At 38.5% G+C, this 26,261-nt stretch overlaps 1 protein-coding gene across 2 annotated transcripts; it reads left to right on the top strand.

Annotated features, from left to right (window-relative positions):
• The first annotated feature begins 1,100 nt into the window (after nt 1-1,100).
• dpysl2b (dihydropyrimidinase like 2b) lies at nt 1,101-25,292 on the top strand. Of its 2 annotated transcripts, XM_065290485.2 has the most exons (15): nt 1,101-1,244; nt 1,548-1,810; nt 12,580-12,668; nt 14,154-14,338; nt 14,732-14,896; nt 15,041-15,102; nt 15,331-15,411; nt 15,739-15,807; nt 15,913-16,033; nt 17,494-17,650; nt 18,177-18,318; nt 18,506-18,676; nt 21,739-21,918; nt 22,882-23,047; nt 23,127-25,292. In XM_065290485.2, exons 2-15 carry the CDS (start codon nt 1,565-1,567, stop codon nt 23,216-23,218), a joined length of 1,926 nt encoding a protein of 641 aa, XP_065146557.1. In that variant the 5' UTR covers nt 1,101-1,244; nt 1,548-1,564; the 3' UTR covers nt 23,219-25,292. The 2 variants fall into 2 exon arrangements, with proteins under 2 accessions (XP_065146557.1, XP_065146558.1); XM_065290486.2 differs by lacking the exons at nt 1,101-1,244; nt 1,548-1,810 and adding an exon at nt 3,552-3,816.
• The last annotated feature ends 969 nt before the right edge of the window (nt 25,293-26,261 follow it).

Genomic DNA, 26,261 nt, shown 5'->3' with positions numbered 1-26,261 from the left:
AAAGTCACATCCATAATGCAGGAATCGTGTGTGTGTGTGTGTGTGTGTGTGTGTGTGTGTGTGTGTGTGTGTGTGTGTGTAACCAAGAAAAGCACCCATGCCAGATTATGCACCCCTCGCTGCCTGTTTTGCTAATCCTAACACCTCCAACCATAGTAGGGGGTGCATAATCTGGCAGGGGTGCTTTTCTCGGCATTACAGGGTGTGGTATGAACATGCTACATCCGACATGTTTGCAGTGTCATGTTACCCATATGTTCGATCACCTACGACTAACAACAGCCGCAACCATAATTTACTCAGTCATCAAGCAAATACAATTTTATAAGGTATAAATGTATATCACACTTAAAAAAGCCACTCTTCTTGCAGTATATTATCATGTATTTAGCAGCTCTCGTGGGCCCATAGGATACCATCTGATGCATACGCTATAAAATTGTTGGGTTGGATTCGATATCAACGTGATCTAGGTTAATTTAACCCAGGGATTGGGTCTGTTTATATTTTAACCAGCCATGGGCTGAAACAACCCAGCATTTTTACAGTGTACTATGGTAGACCATCCGAGTTTGTCTCGCATAGGCCTAGTGTTTTTCATATTTAGGGACATACTATTTATTTTTGCATACTAGTTTTATACTACATAGTGTGAATGATTTTTGCACACACGAATAATCTGCCAGTATGAAGCCAGAAATAAAGCTTTTCTTTTTATTTACTATTTTAATAACCTTATTTGACTTGCTGCGTATTGTATTTAAAGCTTACAAAAAACGATCTTACACGTGCACATGACGCAAAACTAAAATAAATGCAAACACTCGTGTCCATTCGGGACACACAAACGTTACAGCTGAAGCGCGTGGTGCTGAAAGGACAGCGCCCTTAACTTTTAACCTGCATGGGCGTGGCTTCAACTAATAAAGATGCAATGATTTTTAAAAAAGACCCTCAGAAAATAAAATAAATAAATAAATGTGAGGTCCAGTGAAAAGCTTCGAGTACGCCTAAATGTACACGCATCTTTGCATATTTAGCATTAATTGTACGTTGACCAGTCATGAGTGTCAGCAATAATATCGCGCAGCACAATGCCAATTAAGCGACACGCCATCCGGATAAAAGAGCCTTCGGATATGGACATTACATGTTTAACCCTCTAAACACCGCATCACTTCCGCTGTTTCCCTTCTTTTCATCCCTCCAGCATCATCATCCGTCGATCTCACGTCTTCAGTAAGGTAACACAAACTGTCTGTCTCACATCGCTTCATTCAATATAGCGAATGTTTTACATATTAATCTTAATTTAGTGTATTAAATGTAATAAAAAAATGCATGTATTTGCATGTATTACTCAGATGTATTGTTCAACAGATTGTTAAACATCTTAAGTGATCTCGAAGGCATCTATCTATATGATTGTGCAGGGTTGGATAGCGATAGATGAAACCCACTGTTTCTCACACCTCAGACCAAACCCACATTGACTGCACGGATCATCTTGCGCTCTAACCGAATCTTACGTGCCTTTAAATTTATAGTTCAGTGTTTGAGAGAAATGTCTGCTGCCGGGGATGTGAATGCCTTTCTTCAGACGATGGGAAGCCCCAGTCAGCCTCGACAGAAATTCTGTGGTGTGTTCTGCCCGGTGGAGGGCTCGACAGAGCCCAAAACAGTGGACTTTGATCCGCACTCCTCGGGGAAGGGTCGTGTGATAGAGAGGCAGAAAGATATCTCCAAACCACGAAAGGTTGAGATCAGAAGAAGTACCGGTAAAGAGATTCTGCAGAACCTAAATGACGAGGTAAGAGCTGCAGCTAGAGATTGTGCATAGTCATGTGGGTGGAAACACCTAAATTTTTCAGTACTTGACCAACATTTTCATTTTATGTATCTCTCAATCTGATTTAGCTTTCCTTGCTAATAATAACCATAAATCGGTATAAAAAAGTTCAGTGTGTTTTGTGCTTATATTTTCATGAAAATATAATTCAGGGAGTGTTTGTTTACCAGGAGGATATCAAGACTGTTTTTAGGTATTTATAACGAAAGATAAAGGTAAATTCTTTATACCATATGGGTGATATAGTATATTCTATTATATAAAGGTGTATTTATGCATTTAAATGCAGTTTAAGAGCCACAGTGCGCTTTGGGAATATTCCTGTCAAAGAAAATTGTCATGATTTTAGTTAAATTAAGCAATTTAGTAATCAACAGAGTACAACAAACTAGATATGATGTTTCATAGTGTTTTTATTTTCAATTTAAACTGTTCAATTATTAGCTTCTCCTTTATTTATTATTATTATTTATACAAAATTATTCATCTATTGTAATAAACTTACTGAAGCTACTTTTTTTATCAATGTTTCTCATTATGCCCTGCAAACTTTTAAACATTCAGAAGTTAAAAACTGTATAGGCGTGGTCTTGACCCATTCTTTTGCTGAAAATAAACTGAAATTATTATATTGTGTAAATTAGATCCCCCAAAAACATCTAATAAGGTTGTTTTAACAATGTTATATAGGTGGGCCTGGAATAGGTACCTGGAATGAAGTAACCATACAGTGCTGAATGATGATTGAAGTACACCCCAACAGACCTTTAAGAACAGTACTGTGGGAACTGTTAAAAAGCTTAACCTCTATATTCAAATATTTATATCACTCTAAAAAATGGTGCTAAGTAGTACTAAAAGCTCGTAATCATAGGGGAACCATTTTAGTGCTATATAGCACCTCTGTAGAACCACAAGTGGTGCTAAAGCATGACTATAGCACCACTTGTGGTTCAACATAGCACAATATGGTTTTACACAGGTTCCACATTGATAAAGTTTAGCACTACAAATGGTTCCCTATATATTTACGAGCCAGTGAACCACTTTTAATGCTATTAAGGACCTTTGCTTTATACCTTTTGAGTGTACATGTATATAGAAACGAAACATCTTATCCACCATGCAGAATTTTTCCTTTTTTTCTTCCATGTCAATTAAATGTTGTTATTCATTCCCAGCTAGCTTTTATACATATTGTTACAAGATACTAGGATCTAAAAGCTGGGATGTCACCAAGTGATTTAAAGCGATGCTTTTTCCTCACTGATAGATCCTAATGACTGCAGAGATCAATGGCATGTTTAGGCCCATTGCATTGAAACCGCGAAGCACCCTGAAATCTACAACCTTGTCTTTATATATACATAAATGTAAACATATTTGTGTGTTTAATTAAATCACTTTTTTGTCATATTTTATATATTCCTTTCCCCTGATATTTGATATCTCAGTGCTTATAGTGAATATAATTATAAATGTTCAAAATAAAATTGTGAGTTTATTTTCCTTGCGATTACAATTCAATTTTACAAAAACAAAGTGTTTGTTTTATTAATACCGAGTTGTTTTGTATCAGTTTCTATCTAATCATAATCACGTGACACTAAAACTATTGTCTCAAGCGTTGGTCACTCTGGACTCTGGGAGGAGCTGTCCAGGGCGGGGTTGTGCGCATGCGCGCTGCTCTCCGTTATGAAAATCTCGTTTTGTCTCATACGGTCTGGGTGGACTTGGTGCATCAGTGGAGAAAAAGCGAGGAGAGGAGATATCGGGCACGGGTCCTTTGTCTTTGATTTATATCGCGTCTGTCTCCTCCATTCGGCTCTTGTTATCTAAACGAAGCCATTTCCCACTCAAAGCAGATCTTTACATCCATTATAGCAGTGATAACGGTCCATCAAAGGGAATAAGGCGTACAGAAGATGTCTGGCTATCAGGGCAAGAAGAATATTCCCCGCATAACCGTGAGTCACGGAATATCTGCTTTTATTTGTTGATATAATGCGTGTTTGGAAACATTTTATTGTGTGAATGAGTGTATTTACATTGACAGTGTGCGCAAAAGCAGCTAATCGCTATGCGTGAATTCTGTCAGGTGCTAGGAACCGGTATCGCCGAAACTTGCCGGTATCGCAGATGCGATGTTTTACCGCAGTTAAATGTGATATATGAGTCGTTAACAGCAATGCAGCAGGATTGCGTTCAAACGCGAGATGCATATTCCGTCTACACAGCACGCGACGCGACAAACTCGCCCGTTGTAATAAACGAATCTGTGTTATTATTCAATGATGAATCATAGTATTCAAAGTTTACTTGATAAAATATCCATTAATAGATATACATATTTTAGGTTTCTAATTTGAGACTGTTACGCGGAGGAAACGCACTAAAATGCGGACATAATTCTGAGGGGACACGGCGACGCTCTTTGTTAAGATCGTTACGATGGTTGTCACCACTCGGTATTATGAATTTAAGCAAATGTGATGAATACGGCATCGCATGACAGCTAGGTTATGTTTTAGAGACGAAACCGGCGTCGTAAATCTGTAATTATCGCATTGGTGGGCTGGTTTCCACTAAAAAGCCGTTCAAGAGGGACCGTGGTGAATGAGGGAGCGGTACAGGATAACGGGAAAAAAAGCTAAGCCAACTGAGGAAAATGATCTAATCTCCTTCCTCATCCAATTAGTTTAACTATGATGTTTTTGCCTTAAGTAATCCTGGATATTTCTTGCAAAGCAACCCATCTAGAGTCACAATAGAGTAGCATACATTGTCATGCAGCCCCACCCCTCAGATTATAACATCTTTATGACATCACACTATCCCTATGTATGCAAGTTTTGGTATTTTTATAATAACTCATACTGAACTGTTCAGAGACAGTCGGGTTTATGCTTAGCTCGGATGGTGGCGGGCGTGCCATTGTTTCGTTTCAAAAGGGAGCACTTTTAGCTGGGCTTTGGCATGTGGGGGAGAGCTTCAAGACCTTGCACATTCTCTAGACTGTTAAATGAGATGTAGGTAGACTGCGGTTTCCATCCTGCATGTTCCGGAAACCACATACAGCCACTCTTGGTGATCTAAGAGGTTTGGAGAAAGGCCAGTCCGATACTTCATCTCCTGCACGTGCAGAACTTTAGGCCAAAGAAATGCTGCTGCTGAGAAGTCGTAATATAATCAGATAGGAAATTAGATCTAAGAAAGGAAATTACTAGAAAACGGCATATTTGAGATCAAACCTTTCACTGCGTGGAGGAAAAATCATGTGCCGTTATTCTTAGCTGTATATGCCACACCCTGTTACAATGGCTGTGTTTTTAGCGTTGTTGTGACTATATGGTACATTAACAAACTTTATAGTAAACAAAAAGGAATTTACACTGTTGATTGACATTAAATGCATTGTCTTGCCTATTGTAATCGCTCACAGCCTGGTCTCTTCAGCCATATCCCTGGTGTAGTGGAATTCATGCGGATCGCACACTTTGGACCTCCCAAGCACACTGTAACCCAAAGACCCCGAGCATAAATATACTGTCCTCATAAAGGCTTCTGGACAATTCTGTGAATTGTTTTGGCAAGAGCTGTAGAGCTGAATGGGCAGACAGTTAAATGAGCAACTAAAATGGCCTAGCAGCTATTCTCACAGACACAAACATATTTTTGGTTTATTGCATTTATGCACATTGTAATTTCTGATTTGAGGACACATGCCTGATTTATACACACATATTTCACACACACAGAGACACAAGCACATGGCTTCAGTGCCGGTCTGATGTAGGGTTGCTGGAATGGTTAATGGGGTGGGTCTGGGCAGGCCAGCTGCATTGGTCAGCTGCGCAGACAGGCGGAGGAGGGTGACACCGTCATGTCCCTCATTAAAGATGAATGTTAGCTTAAATTTACCAACTGTCTGCACACTTTAGCCATAGTTATGAGATCGGATTTCAGTAAACAATGTTTATTTTTTTAATTTCATTGGATGCTTTGTTAAAGTATCCAGGCACAGGCATTTGTAAGTATTTAGTGAGTCATTTGCATACAAATTAATATAAAGGTACTATTATTAGAAACAGCAGTTATGACATCCCATATTTAACCCCGCCCCCAAACCCAACATCACAGGGGTGAAAGCAGATTGTACTGAAATGAGATCATATGAATACATACCAGATAAAAAAGTTATGATTTGCTATTACATTGTGTTGCATTATTTCATTGTTGCATTAATATTAAAGCACTTAGCCATGAGTATTGACAGTGCATTACATTGATTTTACATTTACATTTATGCATGCAGCATATGCTTTTATCTAAAGCAGCTTACGATGCATTCAATATTTATTACATTTTTCTTATCAGTGTGTGTGTTCCCTGAAAGTGAACTAACAACCTTACATAACCTCAAAATAATAAATAATTTGTTATTATCCAATGCACTGTTAAATGCTTCATTCACACATCTGAGGATGTGCATTATTTTTTAGTAAATACACACATATGAAGTAGTTCCAGGCCTGTTGACCGCATTACTGTTGCATATCACTATTCCAAGTTTAACTGTAATTTCAGATTTATTTAATTTCAACAAATAAGCATAAATATATGTGTGGTAGCCAAAGAAATAAATTAAAAAAATTAAATGAATAACATAATTAAAAAGATAAGAAAATGAATACACTGATTGCCTGGTTGTTCATTTTTGTTCCATTCCTGATAATACAGAAAAAAATTAAATACTGAAGAAAGAAATATTATATAAATATTAAAAAGCCAATTTGTTCACATTGTTCTCATTACTGGAAACACAAGTGCATGTTCAAATGCATTGCAAACACTTTACTTCTCATTGTGGCCACATAACCACCTCGGGTTATGCACTGGCCCATCATCAATAATTCTGAACACACAGATGAACACATTTTCAGTTATTTTAGAAAATGTTTTAGATCTTTCAGTTAATCAAATGTAAAGTTACCGGGTCCACCTCCTTCAAGTCCAAGAAATGTGCATCCATCCTTCACAAAATAAATCCAAACAGCTCCACAATGATTAATAAAGGCCTTCTGAGGGTAATCCGCACGGTGTTGTTGTATAAATATCTAAATTTAGATCTTTATAAACGAAAATAACTCGCTTCGGGTAACGACGCCATCTTAGTCGTGTCCACATTCAAGATGAGAGCGTACGCAGTTTATGCAGGGTTCTATGCTGTTGCTCTGTGCCCCTGCCCTCCTAATTTGACATAAGTCACTAAGAAAAGTGCACTACGCTGATACTCTCTCCTGAATACAGAGGAGTCTAAGATGGCGGCGTTACTGCAAGCTAGTTATTTTCGTTTATAAAGTTTCAAATTTGGATATTTCTACAACAAAACAGCGCTGACTACCCTCAGAAGGTACCTATGATCCCGGTATAAACCAATTTGTCTGTCCGGTTGCCATGGCAACCACAACAGCTTCAGCGCAACCCAGTGATCTATCCCAGGATGCTCTGCTGACCTGCTGTAGTGTCTCGTGCTTACACATACAGCACAATGACTCAAACAGTCTGCCAGTGCCAGGAATGCGTTTTCCACCCACCGCCTTACATACAGGATTTCCCCATTCAACAGCGTAGTGATAAACTATGACTGTAGGAGAAAAACCATGCTAGTGTGTAAAAAAAACCATGCACTTTCAGTTTTCTATCAAGAGATCAACTTGGCATTTGAACTAGATTTTGCGTTTTTAATAAGTTAGGGATGAAATTGCAAGTGGTTGAACCCGTAGAGAGGAAGCGATTTGGGTTAAGATGTCTACAAGACTCAGAGAGTGTGGATGAATATAGTATGACTAGTATGCTTCTTGACTGACAGTAAAGAGAGTATCTACATTTTGCATTTGAGATTTTGTGGCAAAATCGGTGGTATTATGCATGAATTTAAATGTTGTTAAATGTGTTTAATAATACTGCAGTCTTTTTGGCAGATGAAAGATTATTATGTATTCAAATATTCAACCAGCAATCACAGCAGGGTATGAAATGTCTGTGAATAACTAATGTATTAAATCTGTATATTATGGTTTGAGCCACCATATGGTTTATATCAAGTCTAAACCATGCTTGATTCGACATTATGACTTTATCTTAAAAGGTTCCATTAGAGGGTTAAACAGCACGTAGTCTGTAACTGTAGACGGTGTGTAACAATTTAGGCATGTTTGGCAAACGCATGTTGCTGATATGAAAAAGACTTAACCCTAAAATCATTTATAAATGATAGGGGTGTAACGGTACGCAAAAATCACGGTTCGGTGCGAACCCCGGTTTTGAAGCCACGGTTCGGTTCATTTTCGGTACAGTAAGGGAGAAATGCAAACATTAAACTGCAGGTTGTTTATTACTTTAAACTTTTTTTACAATTTGTTTACACTTTTTTAAACACTTTATTAAAGTATAAAATATATATAAAATGAAAAAATAATAAATAAAATACTACTGCAAAGTTATTTTTTACATTATTTTATAACAGAAGGTAACTCTTATCTTAACCTTCTCTTAAACTTTTTCTACTAAAACCTTGAACTAACAAATTCAATTCCTGAATACATTTATGAACTATTAGCCTACATTTTTGCCACTAAAAATTTTCTGTTTTGATTTATTTTGGATTGTTTAACTCACAGAATTGAATTGGCTATGTACCATCTCTGTATAAAAATAATATTACTGCTCTATGTGTAACTGCATAGCAAGCAACATGATGATATACTTATTATACACTCATTTTGAGATTAGTGAGCTGCATACATAGCCATCTTTGATCTTTTGCACGTTTCTCCTAATCTTTGCTTGTGTCATCAATGTAAGCTGTGACTTTACTTACGAACCCCTCCGCAGCTGAGTAACAGCTGAGTAAGCCCGGGTTACAGCTCTTCTCTGTCCCGACCAGCTGATCGCATTGTGACAATGATATGATTGACGTGATATGCAGATGAAAAATCTGATCACGCATTCCTTATTCTTGCTGTCACAGAAAGCGCGTCTCATGAATGCATAGCAACGAAAGACGTGCATCCTCTCACGCACTTTTGAAAGAACAAAGCAGCGCGTTGACACGCGTTTAACATGCGCTTTTAGATACGACACGTAAACGTTTACATCAATAATCAAACGGATATACAACTAAGTAAATAAAAATCTTTCTGCGGGCAGAATTATGTTATATGTTTGACAGAAGACTTGCGCTGAACGCGGAGACTTCCGCCACTTAATATGTTCGTGCGGAAACGCACGTATTATGTTCCGCACAGGCGCACACAAATGCTGCGTCCGAAACCGCCTACTACATACTATATAGTACGCGAAAAGCAGTAGGCGAGGCGAGTAGTATGTCCGAATACATAGTATTCGAAAAACAGTATGCGAAAAGTACCCGGATGACCTACTACTTCCGGTTAGATTTTGCAGTGTGCATACGATGGACGCTTCACTATCCCATGATGCCCCGGACGAGGAGTTATCCAACGAAGAAGAAGAGGCACGCGGTTGTTTTCGCGCTGAAATGACATGACGTGATGACGACGTATGTCACGTGATGTAGCAACATGGCGGATGTAGTACGTCCGAATCTCATTCATACTACCAGGATTCATACTGTACAGTGCCTACTGTTTTAACGCCAAGTAAGTAGGTACTTCATCTTATTCAGTACCTACTATACAGTATGCGGTTTCGGACGCAGCCAAAATACTTTCGGTGCAGGTGCGCACCGTGCCGAAAGCCCTGAACCGAAACGGTCCGGTTCGAATACACGAACCGTTACACCCCTAATAAATGACTAATGGCATGTGTTCCAATGTACACTTTCATTTATGGTTGAAAGTGGACAAGCTGTGGTTTAAAACTGAGACATTGAGAAGACTTCCTGTAGGTATGTTCCCAATATGTTCTCATGCACTAAGTATCCGGCACTCAGATTTTCTGGAAGTGGTCCAAGAGAAGCATTAATTTAGGGATGAAGTCTTTTTACAGACTTCCTGTAGTTGACATTATGACCTGTTTGATGATGTCATATAGCTTAGCACAGCATGACGACTGTGATTGGTCAGCTCCTCCACAGAGGCCGAGTAAACAGATAAGAGTGATCGCCTGGGTTATGTAATGGATGTTATGAAGCAGCTGTTCAGTGCGGCTGACCGCCAAAGCCACATGAATGCTTTCAGAAGCCCACGAGTGAAAATCCGTAGACATGAAAATCTGCTTTGATAATGCATCGTTCCTCCGTGAAAGCTTTGTTGTTAGATTTCCAAAAGCTGACACTGATGTGTCTATGAATAATCTCATAAGGACCTAATCACTGCATCTGGTGTTGTTCATATTTTTATGTTTTGCACTTCTATGCTCTCCTGAGATGTGTAGTAGATGTCAGGACACTGGAGTATTTTCTTTCATCACTAAGTGAATTAGGGCAGGGCCTGGGAATCCACCCAGGGCCTCATGTTGCTGGGTTGCGAACAGGCACGCAAAGAGACCCAAACGCGGACAGAGGCGTCTTTGTCCCCGTACGATGCTGAGGGCCTTGTGACTGGAATTGTTCCACTGTTCCCCTTTCAGTAAAATGACAGGGCCTTGAATGTAAAGGGAATTTGAGGTTGTCATGGCTGTGCCGGGGTGTCTTGCCAACTTTACTGTAATGCTATTGGGAAAGACGAGCTTTATTTAGTTTCATATCATTCATTCGTTCCTTGAAAAATGGCTGTTGATCATAATCAAAACTATGTACAAGTGCAGTTTATTTTCCAACTAACCTCAAATTTGCTCGATGGGGTTGAGGTCCGGACTTTGAGGGGGCGAGTTAATGACCTAAATCTCCTTATGAAGGCCACCACAGTGAAATTATGCATCATCAAATAGAGCCATAATAGGAGATTTAGGTCACAGCCCCCTCAAATTCCGGACCCCAACGAGCAAATTTGAGGTGAGTTGGAAAATAAACTGCACTTGTACATTCAAAGGAAAGCTTTTGGCTTGAGTTACAAAAGGCATGGAATGGGATAACATTACTGATGAAGAAGAAATATTGTCACTGTGCCAGACAGGTGTGCTGCTGTACAACTTCATCTTTCATTATCAAATTAATTTATCTGTTGGAATAAAAAAGGCTATTTTCAGATCTATCAGGTGTTAGATTTTTGGCTACCAATTTATAACGGTTCAAAATATCGTTATCAGTCTACTTGATCTGTAATCGATATTGCCATCAGCCCTGAAAAACATTGGTCGACCCCCTTATACGAAACGACACAGACTTTGTTTGAATGTTGTTTAAAGTACATATAAATCTACAACCCTGTATAACGAAATGATGTGCCTACAGTCACGTACATTTTTGATCTTTCAAAAATTTTTCGGCATTTTTACGTGACCGTATCACGCATTTCTGTTTACGTGTCATTGTCACGTTAGCCTGGTCCAACCAGACTCTCGTACATTCATTTCATTTGTACAGAGAGTCTGGCCACGCTCCATTGGCAAAGCGTTACTTCCGTTAAGGAGGGTCCTCTGTTGAAGTTTAAAACTATTGGATCTGCCCAGAGTCACTCAGGATCTGCCATAGGCGATCGCTAACGTGTGGTCGTGACGTATATCATGCACCCAAACCGGCCGGAAACAACAAGTCCAAATGATCAGACCAACAAAACTTAGCAAACATTGTTCTTGCTCCGGCTTTAACTTCTGTATATTCGGCAGTTTTGCAACAACGGACCGAATAGCTTTTCTCACATCTTTCTCCGCTGCCATTACTGAACTGCAACTCAAACTGACGCACGACCTCAACGTCACCCGACCTCTTAGCCACCCCCTCTGTTCGCTGATTGGACCTGCAGGTTTTTTGCAAGAGAAAACAAAACTCTACACAGCAGTCCCAGACGTAGTTCTGAAGCGAAATGAAAATTAAGCGGAAGCACGTAGGAGGGCGGAGCCAGGCTATTGTCACGTATTGGCTACTCAACTGCTTTTTCATATTTCAAACCATTGTTTCTTCGGTTTAGGGTTAGATTTGGTGTTTGCGTTAGGATGTTACTTTAAGTATTCGTTAATACAATTTGTTCTAATTGATTTTTAAACAATTGTTGCTTGGCGTTATTGTTAGAGTTAGGTTTGGGTGCCATTTATGTAAATCTAACCCTAAACCGAAGCGACAATGGTAAGAAAATAGGACAAAACAGTTGAGTAAGCAATACATGACAATGACACGTAAACAGAAATGCGTGATACGGTCACGGAAAAGCAGGACAGTATTACGGAAAAGAATAAAAAATCATGTTACTTTAGGTACGTAATTTCATGATACTGGGTTGAAATCTATTATAATCCAACCCTAATCATAATAAAAATTAGACAAATAATTATTTAATTAATAAATAATTAATGAAAACAAATCTCAGTTCAGCTAATGTGAGTGAAGCAGTTCATTTTGCAGCACATATCTCAGTTAAACTGAGCACAATTGTAGATAAACGCTCCATGATGAACATGTGTTTATAATTGTGAAAGCCACAGAATTCACTGATGCTTCTTATAAAGAATGTTAGTGTTGCTACATTGGTGCTATAACCTTGTTAGCTTGTGTAATTGGCTAAATATTTTTACTGTGTCTGGCCATGGAAGGTGAATAGACGATATGTAGCATCTATGTTGATGCTGATATTGCTTGTGTTTCTCTGCAGAGTGATCGTCTCCTGATTAAAGGAGCTAAGATCGTCAATGATGATCAGTCATTCTGTGCGGATATTTATATGGAGGATGGCCTGATCAAGTAAGTGTGTGAGATTGCTTTTATATCTAACATACTATGTGACCCCAGACCACAAAACCATGAAGGTCAATTTTTTGAAATGGAGATTTATACATCATACAAATATCTTCATGAAGCATGATCTTTACTTAATATGCTAATTATTTTGGCATTAAAAATTCTGTAGTTTTGACAAATGTATTGTTGGCTATTGCTATAAATGTATAAATATCCCCTGCGACTTATGACTGGTTTTGTGGTCCAGGGTCACATATTTTAAAAGCCATGCATTATATTAAAATCAATGTTTTTGCACTGATAATCTTGCCAAAAAGTTTAGTTGTGTCTTCATTAGGGCTGCATAACGATTAATCGCGACTAATCGTTTGCAAAATTAAAGTTTTTGTTTACATCATATATGTGGGTGTACTGTGTATAATAATTATGTATAAATAAAAACACACACATATAGATATTTATATGTGTATATAAATATTTATATTTCTATAATTTTTATAATATATAAATATTTAATTATATATATATATATATATATATATATATATATATATATATATATATATATATATATATATGTATATATATATATATATATATATATATATATATATATATATATATTCTTAACTCTTTCACCGCCAGCGTTTTTAAAAAAAGTTGCCAGCCAGCGCCAGCGTTTTTCATGATTTTCACCAAAGTTTAATGCCTTCCAGAAAATGTTCTTCTTTAAATATATAATCATACAATATACCAAATGAAAGAACAGACCCTCTGCTTTCAAACAAAAAAAACCGTTTCATCCTACCTTTAGTGGTTCTTTTGCAATCAGCTTTTGAATATGGGTAGGTTTTTGCAAAAATACCATATTTTGAGCAAAAAGCAGATATAATTCCATTTATATGACGGACTTTTCATAGAGATCTCATTCAGAGCGATCTTTAAAACAGACACGGACATGCAGCAGCTTGCCATAGGGCAATACTTCCGGTTTTAAAAAGTTCGGAAGTGCGCCACCTGGTGGATAATAGCGGTATTGCGGAAAGACGGAAAATCTCGTCATTGGCGGGGAAGCGTTTTCTCTTAATTGACGAGATATCTCGTCAATGGCGGGGAAAGAGTTAAAATAATATATGTGTGTGTGTATTTATATACACATAATTATTATACACAGTACACACACATATATGATGTAAACAAAAACTTTGATTCTGTAAAACGATTAGTCGCGATTAATCGTTATGTAGCCCTATTTTTCATTCTTGCCGAGCATTTAAAAATCTGGTCAGGTTCAGATTCTACACGAAAACCATACACATTTTGACATCAGTGATACTCTGTATATATATTTTGGGGCGTAAACAGGCTAGATGTAAGCTATGGTGAAGATAAAGGTTGACAATCAATATCATTTTCAATTTGTTTATGTAATATATTGTGGCATTCTTCATTCTTATCCTACTCTGATCTCAATGTTGCACTTTATAGGCAGATTGGAGAAAATCTGATAGTACCTGGCGGGGTGAAAACCATCGATGCCCATGGGCGTATGGTGATGCCAGGTGGCATTGATGTGCACACACGCTTCCAGATGCCCGACAGGGGCATGACCGCTGCAGATGATTTCTACCAAGGCACCCGCGCTGCCCTGGCCGGAGGAACCACAATGATCAGTATGTGTGATACAGTCCTTGTTTTCCACTTATGATTCATTACATTTGTTTTACTGTAGTACAACAATTGGAGCATTTATTAGTAAAGCAGCTGTGACTGTTTTTATCATAACTAAAATCCATAGAAGGTTATCTTACCATGGTAATAAGAAGTCATTTATGGTTTTAGTACTTCATGAAAAATGCACATGAAACATTTTAATGAGATATATTAAGACATGCATTATTATCCTTTTTTGATGCTGATATCTTCTCTATAGTAAAGTTAAATAGCACAAGAGACACTTTTAATGTCACCATGTATCTACATCAGTTAATAAATGTAAATAATGTGCAGGGGCTTCATCATATCCCCCTAATATGTCCATAATATCCACGTTTGTTTATGAACAGTCGACCACGTGGTGCCTGAACCAGGAACGAGTTTGATCTCAGCCTTCAATCAGTGGCGTGAATGGGCGGACAGCAAAGCCTGTTGTGATTATTCTCTCCACGTGGACATCACCGAATGGCACAGAGGCGTCCAGGAGGAAATGGAGGCCCTTGTCAAAGATCACGGTATATAACTGTCAACCTTAGCACACGAGAACATCTGTATTTCCCGTACAGTGTCCTGACTGGAATTTCATGGAATTTCACTGCGCCTATTTTTCAGTCTCTCGGATTCCCCTGTGTAATTTCATACCCTGTTTTTGTGTGCAGGAATTAACTCTTTCCTCGTCTACCTGGCTTACAAAGATGTATTTCAGCTCACTGACTCACAGGTATGGTGACCTCCTGGTAACACAGCATTACTTTGTAAAGATTCATTACTGAATTCAGCTCAAACTCAGACATTTAGAAGCAACTGCTGTTGCTTGAGGTCTACATTTTAATTCTCAATAGTAATAAAAAAACAGAAATATGCCTTGGCTTGTTCATAAATAAACAACAATTTGTAATGATATTTGGCATGTAAGAGCGCTTTTTTATGTGTGTGTCTATTTTCGCAGATCTATGAAGTGTTTAGTGTAATTCGGGACCTCGGGGCAATCGCTCAAGTTCATGCCGAGAATGGTGACATTATAGCCGAGGTAAGACTCCACACTGAGCTCCGATCTTCAGTTATATCTATCAATATTAAGCTGTATCTTATGGTGAAGAATTTATATTGGCAAGCAAAGCCAAAGCAAATACTCCTACAGGAGGTTAATATACTGTAATCAAGTTCCACTGGTTCATTGCCCATTGTTGTGTACATTTATCACGATCATCTCAGTAGATAAGAGAAGTCATTGTATTGCAGACAAAGTTTGATTGTAGGGAACAAAATGTTTCTTTTTTTATAATACAGTCATTATTTTAAGAATGAACTCTTTCTCTTTTCTTCACTCAAGTTTTCCCTCTCTTTTCCTCAACAGGAACAGCGTAGGATTTTGGAGTTGGGAATCACCGGGCCAGAGGGACATGTTCTCAGTCGGCCAGAGGAGGTAGGTGCGATGATATCTGGGAAAGGACATTTTTGGTTTTCTTTGTAGAATTTTATTCTTTATAGAAAGTTTATACAAATAGAAATGACTTTGTGGTTTGTTTAGGTTGAGGCAGAAGCAGTCAACCGCTCCGTAACGGTGGCCAATCAGACCAACTGCCCACTTTATATTACCAAAGTGATGAGCAAGAGTGCTGCTGATGTCATCGCCCAGGCCAGGAAGAAAGGTGAGACCCTAAACTGAGACGATATAAAGAGAAGCTTCACCTTCAAATAAAACGGGCTAAGCATCATCAGCCAATGCCAACTTATGTAAAAACATTTAAAATGTATACAAATTCCTGTAATTCTTATAGCATATTATATAATATATTGTAGTTATTTTTCTAAAGTATAATTACTGTAGTATACTAAAGTATGCTGTAGTATTGACACTGTAAAGGATAATTTATTGGCAGCTGGTTGTTATCACAGAATTAAGCCCTGACAGTGTGATCAGGACCCAAAGCGAAGGGTCTTTAAGTAACAACGGAGGGGCTTATTTCACAATAACATCCAGCTGCCTGTATTGCCCGCTTGGCTATTTAACTCATAAGTAAGGTAAGGAATATTAAATATTGATTTGAAATCAAATGTATATTTTATTTGCTCATTTTTAACGAATGCAGACCTTTCGTGAGGAAAACCAGTTTACTTTTGACGTTTAAATGTCACAAATACACTATTTGGTTTAATCATTTGTAAATATAATGTCATATATGTTACTAAAATACATATTAAACTGTACCTGTCAAAATGATTTCTTGGAATAAGAAACCTGCAAATGTCATGACTGGCCAATCAGAATCAAGCATTCCAACGAGCTGTGTAATAAAGTAAACTGTAGTAAATACTGTAGTATATTAATGAAAAAAATCATCATCTCAGACTTTTAGACAAGATACCTGCAGAGGGGCTAAATGATCAGACTTAAATGGGACATATCGTGAAAATCTGACTTTTTTCATGTTTAAGTGTTATACTTGGGTCCCCTGTGCTTCTATCAACCTAGAAAATGTGATAAAGATCAACCCAATAACTTAGTTTTGGTAAACCATTCTCTGCAAGCATGTGGAAAAAAATGGTCATTAAAATATTACTCCCCTTGTGATGTCAGAAGGGGATAATACCACCCCTTAATCTGCAATTTAGTGCAGAGATCAGCTCATTTGCATTTTAAAGGACACCCCCAAAAATGGCACATTTTACTCACACCTACAAACCAAGTAGCAATTTTAACATGCTATAATAAATTGTCTGTATTTTCAGGTAAAACTTCACATACAAACTCTGGATCACCAAAGATTTATTTGACATCTTTAAAAAGTCTTGAGAAATGTCCCCTTTAAGGTGGAATTACGAGCATGGAAGAGCACTTGACTATATAAAGAACATCTGAAGTGGTTTTGAGCTAATCCCACTTTCTCCATACCATTAAAATGAGGTATTAGCAGACTGGACAAGCAAAGCAGGTTTTATGAGCTGCGTTGACTGCAGTCCAGCAGAAAAACATAGCACACTATGATTCAGCTGTTCTTGGCTAGACGAAAAGAAATGACATCATAGTAGTCAGGCACCAGATATAAGCATGGGAATTATGGTGAAATTATACGTGGCGTTACTAATTCGGTACCATCGAACCATGTAGGCACCGTAGTGTATGGAGAGCCAATCACAGCCAGTCTGGGCACGGACGGCTCACACTACTGGAGCAAGAACTGGGCCAAGGCCGCCGCCTACGTCACATCCCCACCCCTGAGTCCGGATCCGACCACACCAGACTACCTAAACTCACTGTTGTCATGGTAAGAGAGCTCAAAGCAATAGCAAACATCACTATTACTATTAAAAATAAAGGTATTTGCATAATGGACCCCATAATGAAGTGAATTATACATGTTTTTTTTTTTTTTTTTGAGGATAGGTGTGCGTTTTCAAGACTTTTGTTTGCAGATGAAGAAGCATAATAAAAAACCCAGAGCACCATAGCAACCACATAGCAAATAGACATTATCAAGATTATTGTTCTGATGATATAAAAATGACTATTATGAATATCAAATGCTTAATTTAATAAAAATTATTAAAGGAATAGTTTACCCCAAAATAAGCCCATATTTTACATACCCTCAAGCAATCCTTGGTGTATATGACTTTCTTCTTTCAGCCAAACACAGTAAGAGTTATATTAAATAATATCCTGACTCTTTTCATCTTTATAATGGCATTGGATAGTGCCCCATTTTTTAAAAGGATGAAAGGGCCTAGTTAATGGATAAATCTAAATATATTTTGTCCTTACATGTTTCCTCTTCACATCTTGGGTTTCAGTGGGGACCTGCAGGTTACAGGAAGCTCTCATTGTACCTTTAATACAGCCCAAAGAGCTGTGGGGAAAGATGACTTCACCCTTATTCCTGAAGGAACTAATGGCACTGAGGAAAGAATGTCCATCATCTGGGACAAATGTGTGGTAAGACAGGAATCCTAATCTGATTATATTTAATCTCGTCTGATCACATTTAATCCACCAGTGTGACTTTGTTTACACTATCTACTCTTCTTGCAGTTATACAAACAAAATCAGTCTGTAGTTGCGAGTCTGAATGTTTCCAGCTGACACAGGAGGCTTCTCTCTTTGTGCTCTTTGTTTCTCGAAGGTAACTGGAAAAATGGACGAAAATCAGTTTGTGGCCGTCACCAGCACCAACGCCGCCAAGATCCTCAACCTGTACCCACGCAAGGGTCGCATCGCTGTGGGCTCAGATGCCGATCTGGTTCTTTGGGATCCTGATGTAACAAAGATTATCTCAGCGAAGAGTCACAATTCGGTGAGTACTTGTGACCATTTAAGTCAAGGTGAATCCAAGACTGAACCTCTTTTCTTATATTAAGCTGCAATCTGTGACTTTTGACGTTTAAAATAAGCAAAAATCTGTAATTGAGCAAGTATATGAAAATTCAGTCTCCTTACTTTACCCCTATTCTTAACGGTATTTTTTAAAATAATGACTTATAGTTTGAGCGGCAGGGTTCGATTTCAAGGAAATTACTTACTGTAGGAGGATCTTTTGACAGAAATGCAATATAATATACATAACTACATTATGGTGTATAAAGACCTCACATAATGAACTCTAATGTTTTTATTACCTTAGAATAAAAGTCATTTTGCACCGCCATGTTTCTACAGTAGCCCAAAATGGACAAACCCCCTTTACAAAGCGCATTTCATCACTTTGTTGTCTCAGATGATAATGTGTTTGTCCCGTGGTGGCTACCGTAGTTCTCTATGCGTTTAGAAAGGGAGGAGTGAGCTTTGTACTAAGCCGTGGATTGCAATTCAAAATCTCACCACTAGATTTTGCTCAAATCTACACACAGCACCTTTAAACCCACAGAAACATATTTAAATGAATCTGCATTTTTATGTTTCAAACAGAGATGGCGATAGAGAGGCAAAAGTTAAGGATTGCAGCTTTAAAGGCTCTCTAAGCGAATATGTTCGACATCACTTGTTGTTGATATTTGAACTGTTTTCAAACAAACGGAGCATAGCTAACTCCTCCCCCTCCCTTCCGTGCTTTCGTGAATGCGACCAACCCCCACCCCCAAATCCTTCTTGGCGTTTATTGGCTGTAAAACGTTGTTTTGTTTCGTGGTGCAGGTTTGGCCACTGTTTGTATATTGAAGTTTGTAGAGCCTGGGCTGTCTACAGAGATCGCGTTTTTTTACAGTTTGATCAGCGGTCAGGTAGAAAGCAGATAGTGAGGAGATGTGTGCTGTATGTAACAAAAAATGTTTTATGGTCTAAAACGCGTGAATTTGCTAAGAGAAGCTTTAGAATAGACACTTTTTGGTCATATTGCATATGCAAGATTTATCCAACAAAAATATCTTGCTTCACACAAAATGCATCACATTACTGCAGAATTGACGAGTAAAATGGGTTGCAAATGTTTCAGATTGTTTGAATTTCAAAGCTTCTCGAAACAGCAGCGGACATAGTGAGTTTAAAGGGGACAGAGAATGAAAAAAAAAAAAACGTTTTTACCTTGTCTTAGTTGAATAACGGTAGTCCACCCGCATTCACGAACATACGAAAAGTGCTAGACATGCTAAACATCTCCGTTTCATAGAAATTTCTCTTTTAGAAATGTCCGCCAGAAAATGGCCCAATCAGAACAACGTCACAATGTTACGTAAAATGCATCTCACTTCCCCCCTCACTCTCATTTAATTCCCTCCCCTTTAAAATAATTTTCATACATCCGGCCTCTTGCCTACAACGGGAAGTACATTGCAGCAGTGTTCGAGAAGTTCAAGGCGAAATGGCGAATCGTGTTGCGAGCTGTGCTCTTCTATCTGGAAAATGCTGGTCTGTCCGTGTTCTGAAGATGGCGAAGTTTACATTCTTGTGAGTGGCACCAAAGGCAGCCAATTAGCATCAAGTGCTTGCATTTCATAATGAGGTTGCCAGTTAAGCCCGTAGGGACGCCAAATAGGTGCAAAACCACGTGTTTGAAATCCCTCACCCTAATATAGCTTTCTAAGAGAGGTTTTTAGGAAGCTTCTAAAGCATGACAGACCAAATCAAAATGTTGTTGTCTACATGTCACATCAAAGAACAAGGATAAATACCCCGTTCAATCATTCTATATCACCTTTAATATGAATATCATGTGATTTTTTTCAGTACACCAGTGGTCACGCTTGTGTTTTTACTGAAGTGTTTTGCAGTCCTGACCATAGATTTAGCTTTGGATTGTGTTGATCAAATCTCGGGTGTGGACATGTTTCTCATGAGAATTATGTCATTTTCAGCTTGGCCGGGTATATGAAGTTTCCCTTCTGGTTTGGAGGCTTAACAGTGTAACAGATTGTTCGAATATGATCAGTGTGTGTGTGTGTGTGTGTTTAAAAGAGCTTACATTAGCTTTCAAGACTTTTTAATCGCTACTATCTTATTGGCAGAACTTCCACCTGTATATTTAGGTCAGATGTAGCCTGTTAAGAAAAGTGACCTTAAAGGGATAGTTCGTCCAAAAATGAAAACTGCGTCATCATTTCCTCATCTCGTGTTTGTTATGAACCTGTATGAATTTCTTTATTCTGATGAACACAAAAGAAGATATTTTGATAAATGATGGTAAGCACACAGCTGACGGTACCCATTGACTTCCATATTATTTGTTATTTGCTGTGTGTTTACCATCATATATATGAAATATCTTATTTTGTGTTCAACACAATAAAGAAACTCATACAGGTTTAAAACAATATAAGGGTTTAAATTTTTGGGTGAACTATCCATTTAATTCAATATTCTCTAAAAAATAGTAAATATTTTTTTAAGGATGTTTAGACAATTTTGCTAGAAATTAAGACAAAAACTTTATTTAGAATTTTTTTTGCAGACCTTTACTGTAGCAGAGAAACAGTGAGTTTATGTCTGTGTGTGTTGGCCTGAATGAGCTCATGCTGTTTTAACATCTTGTGACTCCTACTGTATTGCTTTTAGCAAAGCGCCAGTAACATTTTAAAAGTTGGCCACACTTATGTCACCGCGCGCACTCCCTGCTAACTTTAATATACTTCCTCCCTCATTCACTCCCTTTAATTTGCTTGTTCCCTCCGTGTTGTACATACTACAGTAAAACATATCGAATAGCCATCTGAGGATGAATAATGACTTGCACAATTTCATTTTTTTTTTTCAGTATATGGAAGTGATTTTAGAACAATTCAGCAGAACTGTTACACTAGGAGAACATCGTCTTCATGACAATCAAAAGCACATGAAACAGCATGTGTTGAAAGTGTCTGAAATTCCCCATTTCCATCTCATTCGCTGTGTTGATGATCCTGATCTTTAATTCTGCCGTGTTTCCAGGCAGTGGAGTACAACATTTTTGAGGGTACGGAGGTGCGTGGAGGACCCCTGGTTGTCATCAGCCAAGGAAAGATTGTATTGGAGGAGGGCACCCTTCATACTACTGAGGGATCTGGACGTTACGTGGCCCGTAAGCCCTTCCCTGACTACGTTTACAAGAGGATAAAGGCTCGCAGCAGGGTATGTGTTTACAGTTCATAGATGTACGTTTCTTTCATTTGGGTTTCAATTTAAAAATGTTTGAATGCCCATGAATTCTGGTCTTAAAGGGACACTTCACCCATTTGCATTAAGCTTTGTATAGTTAGAACCCCAGTCATGTTTTTGAATGGTCATGCATCATTTCCTCAGTTGCCGCTGAAACAGGAGAAATACAGATTTCAGTGTTGCACTTCCTTCTTTCAATGATGTAAAAATCATCATTTTGCATCATTGAAAGCAGGAAGTCCAATATTTTTGTTGAGGTGGGGAGACTACAAACACCCCTTTTCTCGGTCAAATAGGCACCAAATTTGAAATGTGTTTTACATTTCGACTACAAATACGACACACTTTCAATAAAGATTAATGTTTCTACGGGTGAAATGCTTCTTTAATGACCTAATTCAGTGTTTCCCAATCCTGGTCCTCGAGGCCCCCCTGACATAAAGTTTTAGATGTCTCCTTATTTAAAACACCTGATTCAACTTATCAGCCTCCTTCCAAAATGGTAAACATGTCTACCTAACGAGCTGATGAGTTAAATCAGTTGTGTTAAATAAGGAGACATCTAAAACTTTCTGGGAGGGGGGCCTCGAGGACCAGGATTGGGAAACACTGACCTAATTAATTTATTTACAAATATTAGTGTTTTAAGCATTGGTTTTATTAAGCTATCATTGAAGGCGGATAGTTTTTTATATTTATATGTTATAATATATTTTGTTTTCTAATTCAAACATAAAAAGTACAGTCCATTTCGCATCACCGGTCTCGCGCCACTCCCACAGCTCTCACCCGCCCCCATTCGTCACATCCTTATTTGTATCCTCATGTTCCAAACCCAAATATCTCTACCTCTGAATTGCACACTAACCGTTTTATTGAACAAAGCATCACGAGTGACATCCGTTACTAATATTACCATGCACCATTGTTTCTCAGCTTGCTGAACTGCGGGGCGTCCCGCGGGGTCTCTACGATGGACCTGTCTGTGAAGTATCAGTTACGCCTAAGGCTCTGACCCCCGCGTCCTCTGCCAAGACCTCTCCGGCCAAACAAGCCGGTCAACCCGTCCGCAACCTGCATCAGTCTGGCTTTAGCCTTTCTGGTGAGTAATGTGGGCAATACTGAAAAACTGAGACAATAATATCATCAAATATAGCTGACTTCGATTTATCTCATTTCAGGCGCGCAGGTTGATGACAACTTGCCTCGTCGCAACACCCAGCGCATCGTTGCTCCCCCTGGTGGCAGGGCCAACATAACTAGCCTGGGTTAGACCTCCCTTCAGCCAACCGGAGAATAGGGGTGTTGGGGGGTAGGATGTCGATTAATGGAGGTGTTTGCCAAAACCACTGTCCTATCAAGAGACAAACCCTCCAAAGGGCCTACGATTCTCCACAACCCCTTACCTCTCACCCCATCCCTCCATTTTTTTCTCACCCTGCACCACTTCCTAAAGAAGACATCTAGAGATAAAAGTACTTGCCTCATTCGAAGAAAGAAGAAACAATGTAACAACCACATCTGAGCACGTCTGATTGTATGATTTTTATACTGTACTTTCTACCCACCATGAGTCATGTTATTATTTTTGTATTTAACTTTATTTGCTTTCGAGGGATCAAGTGAGTAGAAAAGCTGTTGTTTGTCATTAACAAAGCAAGGGTTAGAGTACTGCGTTCGATCACAAAGAGATTGTCATTGTTTTCGGCTATTAAATCTTTATTAGAAATGTATTATTATTACATTTTTATTCGAAAAATCAGTAGACAAACATCTGACCATTGCCTTTCCATGGCATTTAATGCGATCGTTTCTGTAAAAACCTTTCCCAATGCTTAACCCGCAAGCCGCTGTAAATAAAACACGTGTTGTTTCAAAAGCAGAACCTTTTTAAATTAACACAGTTAATGATGTTAATAACTAAGGAAATCACATGTAAAAGATGGAGAGCTAACTGCAGTTAGTCAAATTTGGTATGCTTGTATTGGCCACAAGTTTTTCTTTTAAAACAATCGAAGTTAAAATGTCTTTTTCACCTTAAAAGATGGTAGCTAGAAGAAAAGAGATGATTTCAGATCAAGTATACGATTGATGATGAAGTCTTTGAAGATGTTAATGAGAGATGATGTTACCTCTTAATGTCTGAGCCCAAAACCCAGACTTGTTTCTGTACAGTATGAGTATGCCGTAAGAGTTATTTACTCAAACATTTACAGTATTACATGATTATGCCGCTACTTTCCCAGATAGCAGACGATTCCAAGCCGGATCCGCTCCGAAGTCGGCAGATCCGGCCCGGGGTCTTCTGCGGTCTGGGTTCTATGTCAGCAAATGTGATTTCGCTAAACTTACGCTTACATTGATAGAAACCTTTTGTATCTTTTACTCTTGAGCTGTGCATAAGATGTACCAATCCTTTTTAATATTCTTGCATAAGCTTGCTCACGTCTTCTGTTAAAAAAATGTAAAAGGCTGTAAAATGGCCAGTTAACCGATACGAAGGTGCCAGATATTTCCCTTAACTCCTTTTTTTGTTATACTTTGTTATTGACATCCATTTTAGTGTCGTAATAAAATGCAACATAGGCTATAGTCATAACATCAGAATTAACCATAATCCATATCTTCTGGCTGGTGCTAATGCTTATTTACAAGCCAGACACTGACTGCATAGTAAAAAGTAAAAGTAGGCTTTAAGTGGTTTTAATGTGCCTTGCTTAATCTCCAAACAGATTAGCGGTAGCAAACCGATGCTCTCATCCTCTTTTCCTTTTGGGTGCTTTTCATTTCCTTTCACCGTGTTCTGTTTTTCATTTGGTAAACCCGTCCCCCAGCTGTTTTCTTTTCCTTTGCACATCGCCGGCATAATCTTGGCCAACATCATCATTCTCCATTGCTTGCCTTTTCCTCTGTGACTCAATGCAACACACATGTACACATAGAGACACACTTTCTTCACACTTAAAGGGATAGTTCACCAATAAAAACGAAGGAACGTCAGCATTTACTTACCCTTACATCATTATAACCCCGTATGGCTTATTTTCATCTGTGGTTCATAAAAGGAACAATGAAAGTTATGTCAAGCCCCATAAGGGGAAAAGGACAATAGAAGTAGTATACTAGTACTTGTGTGCTGAAGCCATACAGTACACTGTCAAAACAAACGGCATAAATTGTTTTTTAAAGTTGTCACTGTGGTGGTACCCTTTAAAAAGGTATCATTTAGGCACAGAAATTAACACTTTAAAGGAAAACACCACCATTTTTCAATATTTTACTATGTTTTACCTCGACTTACTAATACATACCTATCTTTTTTCAATGCGTGCATTAAATTTTTATACAGCGCGTTGTGAATGTGTTAGCATTTAGCTTAGCCCCATTCATTCCTTAGGATCCAAACAGGGATGAATTTAGAAGCCACCAAACACTTCCATGTTTTCTCTATTTAAAGACTTACATGAGTAGTTAAACAAGGAAGTATGGTGGCACAAAATAAAACATGGTGTTTTTTAAGCGGAAAAAAATGAGAACTATATTGTATGGCGGTTTTCAGCACTTTTACCTTGGTTATGCAGTAACATCATCACTCCTAAAGGGCGATTTATAGTCGTGCGTAGGTCCTACGGCGTAGCCGCGACGTCGTAGGTTCCGCGTCGGTTTTCATTTATACTTTTGCGTCGTCGTCCGGGTCGACGTGCAAACACACCCGCAGACCGCTGGTTGGCAGTAACCACGCGTGTAACCACAGTAGCAGCAGAAGAAGTCCGAGAAGAAGAAGCTAAGCAAGTTAACCCACAAACGAAGAAGAAACAGCAACTTGTTGTGTATGATTTGAGAAGACCAGCAATGATGGAAGTAAATAAACAGCGACTTTTGATGCAGTTTGAGTTAAATCACTCCTCAACTTGGCTCATCTTTGTTTTCACCGTCACAAACGGAAATATCTATGACGCAGTTTTTTTACCTGATGGGAGAGGTTCTGGTGGACCAATCACAGCGCTTGCGGTCCGCGTAGATCTGACACGCTGTTAAAAATTTTGTGAGGTGCGCGTCAGGCTACGCAGAGCTACGCATAGGCTACGGATAGCCTACGGCGTAGGACCTACGCACGACTATAAATCGCCCTTAAATACTCCCCCTTTCGCTCAAACTTCCATCAATATTACTGCGCCTGAGGTCGAAGTGCTGCAAACTAAGTGCTCTTCCGCCATACAATATAGTTCTCATTTTTATCCGCTTAAAAAATCGCCACGTTTTATTTTCTGCCACCATACTTACTCGTGTAACTACTCATGTAACAGTCTTTAAAA

Source organism: Paramisgurnus dabryanus, chromosome 10, assembly GCF_030506205.2.
Source record: "Paramisgurnus dabryanus chromosome 10, PD_genome_1.1, whole genome shotgun sequence".
In the NCBI taxonomy this organism is placed as follows: Eukaryota; Metazoa; Chordata; class Actinopteri; order Cypriniformes; family Cobitidae; genus Paramisgurnus; species Paramisgurnus dabryanus.
This window is presented reverse-complemented; position numbering and strand designations above follow the sequence as displayed.

Coding starts and splice junctions, on each gene's coding strand:
- dpysl2b (XM_065290485.2), top strand. CDS start 1,565: ATGTCTGCTGCCGGGGATGTGAATGCCTTTCTTCAGACGATGGGAAGC. Junction 15,412..15,738: donor ATGGTGACATTATAGCCGAG/GTAAGACTCCAC, acceptor TTTCCTCAACAG/GAACAGCGTAGGATTTTGGA. Junction 17,651..18,176: donor CTAAACTCACTGTTGTCATG/GTAAGAGAGCTC, acceptor CTTGGGTTTCAG/TGGGGACCTGCAGGTTACAG.